Genomic DNA, 10,000 nt, shown 5'->3' on the forward strand with positions numbered 1-10,000 from the left:
TTAACTATTACTCAGCTGCTAAGGACAAACGTAAGCTACGAATATCATTTTTTTGTTGTTGGAGATTGCTTCCAGGCAGTGATCTATAACTCAGAAAAGCAACTCCACCAATGGAGTAAGAGAGCGTTAGTAAGGCCATCAAGTACTGAAAAGATTGTCCATTCTTCTAAACTCCAGCGGAAGGTTATGCTTTTTCCAGATCCAGAAAATCTTAATGATCCAAGCATTTACATTTGTATCGACTTTCAGAGACAGTGCTTTCCACTCTCCAGTGTTATTGTTCCCTGTTATCCTGAAGTGGGTGATATGTTACTCACAAAGGGTGATGACCCAGACCCGTGGAGAGCAGTGGTGTTAGCAGTTCAGGAAAGGACTCAAACTGTCCAGGTGCAGTTTTATATACCCCATCCTCGTTGGGGTAGTCAATCAGGTCTCTGGGTTCGTGAAGGTACACGCCCTCAGCAAGTACACTTCAAAAGTATACTTGGCAGATCTGCAGGAAATTGGCAGAGTAATGGACGAACGTTTAAAGAACTCTAAGGGACATTGCTGCTGTTTCCTTGAAAGGATTCATGTTCAGGCAATCAGTCATCATCTTGGTACAGGTATTAACTTTTAATAACTGATGATATGAATGCAGATCTGGGTACATATGTTTTACAGTTTACACAGCAAAAATGTATTGGCAAATGACTTGACCACGATTTTGATATGCCCAAGACATTCTTCAATAATTCAAAGTCAACATATCATTTTTCAGGGTTTTAAATTTCAAACAATGTTATAATTTGGAACTCTCTTGATTTTTATGTCATAGTCAAGTCAAGTCAAGTCAACTTCCAAACATGCAAACACATTGTAATTGCCATGCATTTCCGTACACGTACTGATGCAATTCCCAGCTGTTGGACATAAACCTCTTAGAGGAAAGTATAGAAATTGTGCATTTTAACATTGAATGATACTGAACTCACTGGGAGTATCCCTAGTATGGTGCTCAGGCGCTTTGGATGTCCCCTTCTCCACTATTGCTTTTTATTGTTGGAGTAAAGTGTAATAAAATAGAAGCAGTCCAACAACCTATAATAACATTTGGGGAAGTTGTCTCGAAACCTAATGCCTCACCCATATTTTTTCCAAAACAATATCATTTTAGCAAAGTTGCTTTTTTACAAGTTTGAGAAATTGCCAGTTTTGGAATTTTGATATAAACTCTTCCTTTTTTACCTTTTGCAAAGTTCCCAATTTGAAATTGATCTTTTGGGCAGAAGTTTCCACCAATTTACCAAAGTCTGCAACACTATTCCCAATGTTGGGTTTTAACAATGGGAAATTTATTGAAATTCTTGTGTAATACCCAGGATTGGGGTTTCAGTTTGGGAAATAGTCTTAAAAGTCCCACTAAATTCCCAAGATTGGTACACTGCTTTTCATGTAATAACCAATATTGGGTTTTACATTGGGAGTTTCTTTATTATTCCCAATTTTGGGAATTTGTACTTTTTCCTGTAACAAAATTCTTACTAATTCCCAATCTTGGCATATACTTTCCCACGTAATACCCAATGCTGGATTTTTACTTTGGGAATTTCATGGAAATTCCCATGTAATACCCGTTATTGGGATTTAACTTTGGGAATTTCTTAGAAATTCCCAATTTGGGAATCAGATATTTTTTCCTGTGTTAATTTACGTGGTTTAAGATGGTTTGTCTGTTTTTAGGAGGTTTCAGGTAGTTTAAAATGCCTTTAGGTGGTTTAAGATTGTTTTTTTGGTTTCTCGTCGTTCCATGTTATTTCTATTTAGATGGAGAGAAAGTACAACACATGCTTCATTTAATTTCTTTCGACATCAAACGGCTTTCACATCATTTTTGAAAGGCTATAGCTATAGACAACGCAGAATTAGGACTAAACTGGCCGGCGAAAACCTTACACTGTAACTTCATGTAAAGCCTGTGTGTAATAAAATTAGAAAAATGCTCGAAAGATGTCCTCAGATCGCAATTAAATCAACGTGGTTTGTAACAGAATAGGTCAAAAGACCAGAAAAATTAAATTACACTAACTTCAAATGGCCTGAAACTCTTAACGACATACATACTTGAAATTTAATACAGGAAATTAGTTATCCTGGTGCCTGGGATAAAAGGAGTGTTAATCAAGGCCGTGAGAGCTTAAACTACCTTCACTTGGTCTTCCGAAATGCCGACTCTTGTGGCACATGCACGAATTTTGTCGCACATCGCTTTCTTGGTGGAAGTCATTCCCTCGTTGAAAAACGTGGTCAGCACTTCCTTTTGTTCTTCTGAATAAACTAATCGGGACTGCCTTTCCATTGTAAAGTAAAAGGGTCAGACGCGCAATAACCTAATGATCCACGTTGTGCAGAGATACAAAGACCACGCGATGGGGTCAGCGAAGCGTGCTGAGCAGGGCACTAATATTTAATCCCATACGTCACAGGTTCACGATAGGTAAATAGGCCCTACTTTGACCGCTTGTATGCGTTAATTTAATACTAATTAAATCCGCATGTAAGCGGTTAATTATGAGCGAATCGGTTGCTTTAAGAGCGCGATATATCCTGGGCACTAAGTGGTTGGCTCAACTTGGTTACAAAGCGGAAATGAATTGGGCTAAAACCGGAAGTTGAGAATCACTTATCTTTGTGATACGTTCTAGCAGACAAACAAACAGACCGTACAGCTTTCTGAAAAACGTTTACGAAATTCTGCGAAACCCAAAATATAGGAAACTCATGAAGGTTAGTTGTTTTAAGTCTTGTAAGTTGTCAATTAGTTGCGAAATTTATTCTCCTCAGAGCAGGATTTCGCCTGTCCTGAGGTAAAACCAAGAGAAAACTGAAACAAGGATGTGACAGCTGAAAAACTTTTTCTAGTGGCATGGTCCATCGAATAAATGCCATAACTACAGCAAACCTTGTTTGAAATGCTTGTGTGGCACAAAACTTTTTAACCTGACTTTGTTTACCCGGATATTGAATTTATGAACGACTCGTGACAATATCGCGACATTTATATCTGTTGTCATTAAGCCTGTCTCATTATTGGCCATCTGGCGCAAACAGCGCCCTCTTTTCTTCTATTTCGGGTCATCAGATGCTCACTGGCTAACCATTCCAAGATATCCGGAAGCGATAGGTAATAGTTTTCTGTCCCAAAAGCTGACCATTTTTTAAGAGCTGAGTCATCATTCTTTCCTTTAAAATATTTGTAAAAATTACCTTTAAAGTGAGGGAAACTTCAAAATAAATATTAGTTTGGTGAGATAGAATAATTGAAACGATTAAAATTTTACCCTAAACGGATTGAGGTCGGCAGACGATTAAGAAGATTGACTCGAACTGCAAATGGAAGACGATTATAAAAAAAGTCATTGACAAAATTATTCACAACGGGTTTACCTCAAAGTGCATGGCGGCGAAAAATGAATACTCGCCAATTCATTATAACGCAACTTCCTTACTGATTGTGATGTTAAGTGCTCATGAAATTAAGGTCTATCCCCTTAACGGCTAGTGGACCAAGGATACATGCAAAAACTAGCACTGCCTGTGTTTCACTCTGTTTGGGGCGATCTTCTTAAGCTGTCTTTTAGCTGTAGCCTGGGCATGCCTCGCTCTCCTCGTCGACAAGGAATCTCAGCCGTTAAGTCCCCCTGTGTAGTGCAATCAGTAAACATTTTAAAAGTTCATGACGCAATTAAAGGTCAGGTAATTTGTAATTTTTTGTGTATAAATTTATTCCCATGGATCAACATTTATGTCCTCTCTTTAGAAGCAGCCTCGCCGTTTTTAAATGCTTCTAAAAAAATTGCGTTATTTTGAGTTTATTCATAGGTTTGTTTTCTCCTTTTTGAATTTTTTTATACTCATGTTTCGTGCCGTAGACGTGTGGAGAATTTATATAAATGATGAGCGCAAATACGCGTGGCTTCGAGTTTAATCATAAATCTTTAAGATTATCATCCCAACTGTGTCAACTACAAATTGCGCGAATAGGCTAAAGGGTTATTAACCGGCCTAATTTGTGGCTTAATCGACAGTTTCAACTCCAAACTGTTCGACTTTACCCGTTCGATCAAAAACACTTGTAATCTGACAGGCCAATTGGGACAGTTAGGCTGCCAATGAAAATTAAGCACTTTACACCATCAACTACCTAGTGAATGCTAACCGATCAAAACAAAGAAACGCTCTTTCGTGAGCAGGTGGAGAGGTCCACATTGAAACAAACATGGGTGGAATTAACTGGTCCGATAACTGTTATTCAGTGTCTATAAAAATGGTAAGTGCTCCTACAAGAAATTTTCTATAACTGAGTTTCTTGAATTTTGTTAATGACCCAATGAATTGGTAATCAGACTTCGCGTCGCACAATTTGGGCGTAAAGGTCCTCGTAATTTCAAATTAGCCTCGCGATACGTGCTCCTCTCAGTTCTATTATCATTACTTATTATTATAATCCACTTACCATCTATATTAAGTTTATTACAATGTGCGAGAACTCTTATTTTAAAAGGCATCAGCTTTTACATTACAAAGTGCGACCAGTACTATTACAAAATGCGTCTGCCTTTTTTGTCACAGAGTGCTATGAGTATTAGTATGAAATGCAACAGCTTTTTAACATCAAAGTGCGAAAGTCAAGTTTTATTACAAAGTGCGTTAGTTTTTTATTAAAAAGTGCGACGTCAAGTGTTATTTCAAGTGCGCCTGATATCTTAGTACAACGATCGTACAAAGTACGAAGGAACAAACCAAAGGCTTTGGACATTCCTCACTGCATTCACATTTTTTCCCCTCTATATTCAGTTTTTATATTTAATCAGGTAGGTATACCACCTGGTATATTTTGTTAGAACATTCTCTTCAACTTTTAAGTGCGTTTAAACTGTTTCAAATATCATCTGTTGTCTATTTTGGATCAGAGACACACGTTGCCTTTAATTCGTATCATCTTCAGTGGCATTCATCTTCCTCGTTTATCAACACTCATAAGAAAAAAGAAGAAGAAGACGGGAAAACATTTACCCAGATTTTTATATCCACCCAAGATATTATCTTATGAAATGTGGTTTACTTGTGAGAGCGTGGTACAGTGTTAAAGTAAACAATACAGATAATACTCTAAGACTTTCCCAATAAAAATAATAATACATTCATTATCTCTTGCCAGTCACTAAATTTTTTTTTTATTCCTTTATACTTATATTTGGCATATAATTTTCATCTCATGCAATTACGTTTTTGTTCTTAGAAGCTTTAGAAAGAGATGCAGTCTTGTGATTTTTAAATTCGTGTTTGTTGGACGTGGATTTTTTATTACACAAGATTAGGCTCCGCGATATAGCTGATTAGGCCGCAAAACGGTCACTTATCACAATTGCCTCACTCAGTATTCCCTTTTTTTGAGTTTTTTCGGCTCCCCATATCTTACAGAAGAAGCCATTTGCCGAGGTTGCATTTATTGACAAGGACTCGAACTAAAAATGTTAGCTTCCCATTTCTTACGCTTCTATTTCGGCAAAGAGAACGCCTTCTTAGCAGATAGGGTAGGAATTATTTCTGCGGTATGTCCTGCGCTTCAAATTTATGAATAACGGTATTTCCGACAAAAACTGAATCTAGTAATCAAATTATATCACTGTTTGTTCGCCATTTTCCATGTGTTTGTTTTGAGTCTTCATTAAAATGGTGGGAAAATGGGAAAGTGGGAATTGGCTTATATTTGGAAGATCAGCGGGAGACGGGTTCAAGTTGCCAAGTTAAGAATCTTGGATCGCAAATTATTTTTGGGTTTTCATGATAAATTGTATGTGGAAACAGCGATCTGATCAGTATTTATATTTGTTTTCCCGATTTACAACAGTTTTCTACTAATGATTTATTAAAAACAATTACTATTCAAAATATGTTCTAGGATTTCAATGTCCCTTATCAGATTTCAAGAAAGTAAGCAAGGTTTGAATGGTACATCTTTTTTCTCAACAAGCGGAAGACTGGTTTAAGTTAGAATCGATAACAAATCGATACTAGCACTATCGATTGAGGTTTTGCGGTAGCGATTTCCAACTAGTTATCACAAACGATCGGTGGTATCACAGACAATTGTCATCGTTACAATAGCTGTATTTTGAAAATAACACAAGCCATAAAGGTTTTACACTATCGACTGATAATTAAACCTATGACTGATATTTGGTTATCGATCTGCCTCGGAACACTAGTGATTTATAATTGGCGATTTTAATTGGAGTCTTATGACGACGTTTGGCGCAATAACACAAACCATTGAGGTCCACCACTAACGACTGACCATTTTTGAACGGAAGCTAAATTGATTTACGATCACGATTTGTTGTTAGCTCTAGCGATTGATATTTTGGCACTAAAGATTGAGTCTTAATCCTAGCGATTGATATTTTTGGCACAAACGGCTCCCCATATATACTGAATCTCGTTCAACGATGGCTATCTTATACGACTTAATATTTACTCACCGGACCGAAGCTAATTTTGTGTATCCCATCCGTTGATCTCTAGAAATAAAAACACTTTACCATCTATTCATCAAACAGATAAAGTCATATTCGTAAATTAGTATCGACCCGGGAGGGAATGATCCGGTAAAATGTTCATTTAAGTGTGGCAATGCAATTCTGTCTTAAAATTCCCCCAAGTCAAAAATATTAAAATGTCTTCGTTCAGTTCGATCAAAGGTTTTATGAGATTTTAATGGTGTTCATCGCCAAAGGTTAAAGAGTCAGAAAACTTAGGAAAGAAAACGGCCAATAGTTGAGTCTTTAACAAGCCAAGACAGCTTCTTCCCCTCCCCGTTCATTTCGAAACGCTCAATAACATCATCTTTTAAGAACAAATCGTAGCCACCTGTCAAACTTCTAAACGCAGCGAAGTCTATAAGAGTGCAAAAACTGAAATATGAAATACAAACACACGCTTATTAAAAATTAACTCGTAGAAGTAAGACAAAACTAGCCTGAGACACGTGTTACTGACCCTAAGATACGATAGAAAAACGGAGGTACAAGCTAACATTAGTAGGCCCCTGTGGATTGTGCCAGTAAATGTAGCATACTATGCTACTATCATTGCCAAATCATGCTCAAAATTATGCTGGTTTTTGGAAAATTACCGGTAGGCTACCTTTTACCTCTTCGTATGACGTTGTTCAAACTTTGAGGTTTAGGTATGGAAGGAAAACCCTCTCACCCGTTCGATTCTGCGACAATTAGGTTTGCTTCTTTCCCCAAAGTCGTGCTATTTTTTGCTGATCGAATATCTGAGGATGAGTACATAGGTCAATATTTTTTCCTACTTAAATGGAGTACTGAAGATAATTCAAAATGGCGTGTATCGTCATACCTTAACATACAATGATCTACAGCACTGTAGCTGGTTTTCCTTTCTTTTCGTTTTATCCTCTCCATCCGAAAAGAAAAGGGTTTCAAAGTCTTGAAATCAACGATGAGAACAGTCCCCACGATAGATATAGAAAGAATTTGTCGCCCTGCTTGAACAGTTTCAATTCTTGTCGATGTATGTATGTGTCAATTTTATTTATAGAGGGTGACGACAGCCAGTTAACAACTGAAAAACTTGCGGCCATCAAGCTAACAAGTACACAAGGTTAACGTCTTAAAAATGATCTTAGATATCTAAAATTGAAAAGAATTAACGATGAAAATCAAAGCACGCCCTGATATAACTATGCTGTTATAAATATCTCTTAAAAACTAGATGCATAATAATCAATGAGGCCCTTTATATAACTACTTACACTTTCACTTTGCAGGATAAAAAAAAAGTAATTGTATGTTTGAATTCATGCATCTGAAAAAAAGAAAACAAAGCAAAACAAAAACAAACTAAAAGTAACACTAATTTGTCTTAATACAATAAAAAGTAATTCGGATTTAAGAAAACTGTGTTCAGAAGGTAGTTCTGATCACGTTTCATGCATGAATTTTGGAAAAATTGACTCTTCGCGTATACCTTAAACAGCATTTCACACACGAGTTTAAAAGGGATGCGTGCATCAACGAATCTACAAATTCAATGAGTAACTTTTGGTTATCGAACCCCATGCGTCGTTACTAAAGTCAGATTCTCTTCTGCTATTTTCCTTGATTTTAAAATAGGTAAGTTTCGCCACCGTTGTCCCAATTCCGTGATCGGCATCTGAACAATCAGCTCCGCCTCCTCCGGTCATGATCACAGAACCACTCCAGCCCTTGACACACCAGAAGCCGACCTCATCAGCACCTTGCAGGTCACTGCTGCATGAAGCCTGTCCGAAGCCCTCAGTGGTTTGGTATTGTCCGTCATATTGAACTGTGCATTTTCCCAGGCACTCACCATTGGACCAAACTGAAACGTTTCTGAAATTACCATAGCTGGTAATTTTGGAGCGGAATGTCTTCCCACTCAGACAGTTCCCTACTGTTTGCAATAGAGGGGTGTGTCCAGAGTCATCATTGCGCGTAATCTTAAGCTCACTGCCACCAACCAGCCAGAACGCCGGCGAGATCATGTCTGCGTTATACGACGTGTCAGCGGTTTCTCCTGCAGCTTGATACCACCAGTCTCCTGAGTCATCCATCCAGTTTTTTTTGTCACTGTTTGAAAAAGGAGCGAGGAGAGTCCAGACCTGATCTGCTGATACCATGTCACAATAAACCTGCAAAGAAATTAAGAATTCCATGCAAACTTTCATTTATAGTCCTAATTTATTTTTTCGTGAATTGTCTGCAAGAAAGAAATGATGAATTCCAAACATTCTTACTTTTACGATACAAATCTACTTTTTCTTGAATTGTCCAAAGTGAAGAAAAATAATTTAGTGAATTACCAGAAAGTTCTTAGATTTCATTTTTGTCTCCCGGGGCTCCAGCCAATATCTACCGCTGACCGCCATCCCTTGTTCGCTGGCTTTGATCTCTCTACAAGACTCGGCAGGCATCTCGGGAACGGAGCCTAATGCGACTTTGGCAAAGAAACAGTAAAATGCTTCTCGTTCGACGACAATTACTTTCTTGATCGTATTGTACTGTTCAATTAACTAACCGAGCATAATTTCAACGAGGAATGCTTAAATGTGGACATATTAAACAATTTCTTGAAGGCTATGAGGTTACGTCTTATATGCTTAGTTTCATTGAATGTTAAAGACACATGCTCTGAAGGGAACATCTTGGGAAATACCATGAGCCAACGGCATTAATTTTTTAACCCTATAAGGCTTCGACTCTCCTATTGAACAGAGGAAACTCTTGTACGGATCTTCTATCTTTTTCGATTTAAAGATGTGACCTTTGAGAGCTTTTCCACTCTCTGACTGCTGAGAGGGTTCACACTGCTAACTAGTGGCCAAGCGTAGAGGAATCAAATACGGAAAGTACAAAATATACAGTACCGGAAACATCTGGCCAGGATCGAGTTGTACTGTAACGATAAATAGATCAGTTAAAATGCTCGCAAGCAATAAGTAGATTAATTAAAATGCAGTGTCAGAGATGGGATGATGATTATATCAGCAATAATATTAAGAAAGATGATTTTTTTTTGTCACAAACGTTGGATGAAGATGAAAACATTTGGAGTCTCCATGACAAATCGAACGTTACGTTGAATGAATATTTATGAGAAAACTTGACTATGTAAACAAAAAATGAATTCTGTACGCCATTAAAAATTCTCAGGCAGGATATGAAACGAAAATGACCTCAGTTTGCGTCAAATCTAATTGAATGACCATTTATTTATGTAAAAATTTAGGCAATATTGACGAGAAATAGAAGCTGAAAGAATCGTGATTTAACCTCAATTCCCTTCCCGTCAGGAATCATTCGATAATTTTATTAAAAGGGTATGCAATTCTCACCGTCCAAGTTCATTGCTAGTGAAAGAGTGTCAGTGAGCAAATATGACATGTTGATAAACATTCATTGTGGCAAAT

At 37.5% G+C, this 10,000-nt stretch overlaps 2 protein-coding genes and 1 long non-coding RNA gene across 4 annotated transcripts in view; all 3 read right to left on the reverse strand.

Moving 5' to 3' along the window:
- Nucleotides 1-2,391, reverse strand: part of LOC149052282 (uncharacterized) — an 18,680-nt gene extending 16,289 nt beyond the window's left edge. Inside the window, exon 1 of the mRNA XM_089192026.1 lies at nt 2,186-2,391. Within this exon, the coding sequence (XP_089048152.1) occupies nt 2,186-2,338 (153 nt within the window). The 5' untranslated portion in view covers nt 2,339-2,391. The remainder of the gene's footprint in view (nt 1-2,185) is intronic.
- The window catches only part of LOC113669918 (uncharacterized), a 257,015-nt gene that overhangs the window by 129,405 nt on the left and 117,610 nt on the right, over nt 1-10,000 (reverse strand). The window lies entirely within an intron of this gene.
- Nucleotides 7,903-9,974, reverse strand: LOC149052284 (uncharacterized). Its single transcript, XM_089200483.1, has 4 exons — nt 9,926-9,974; nt 9,458-9,486; nt 8,894-9,103; nt 7,903-8,722 (listed from the first exon to the last, which is right to left on the reverse strand). The coding sequence occupies exons 1-4, from the start codon at nt 9,972-9,974 to the stop codon at nt 8,090-8,092; spliced, it is 921 nt and encodes a 306-aa protein (XP_089056609.1). The 3' UTR covers nt 7,903-8,089.

The sequence above is a fragment of the Pocillopora damicornis genome, chromosome 1 (assembly GCF_964200805.1).
Source record: "Pocillopora damicornis chromosome 1, jaPocDami1.2, whole genome shotgun sequence".
In the NCBI taxonomy this organism is placed as follows: Eukaryota; Metazoa; Cnidaria; class Anthozoa; order Scleractinia; family Pocilloporidae; genus Pocillopora; species Pocillopora damicornis.

Bases quoted from the DNA above. Each gene is read 5' to 3' on its own strand.
- LOC149052284 (XM_089200483.1), bottom strand. From the start codon at position 9,974: ATGTCATATTTGCTCACTGACACTCTTTCACTAGCAATGAACTTGGAC. The intron at 9,487-9,925 runs GTGAGAATTGCA...TTATCGTTACAG, and splicing joins ACTAGCAATGAACTTGGACG to TACAACTCGATCCTGGCCAG. The intron at 8,723-8,893 runs GTAATTCACTAA...ATTTCTTTGCAG, and splicing joins TGAAATCTAAGAACTTTCTG to GTTTATTGTGACATGGTATC.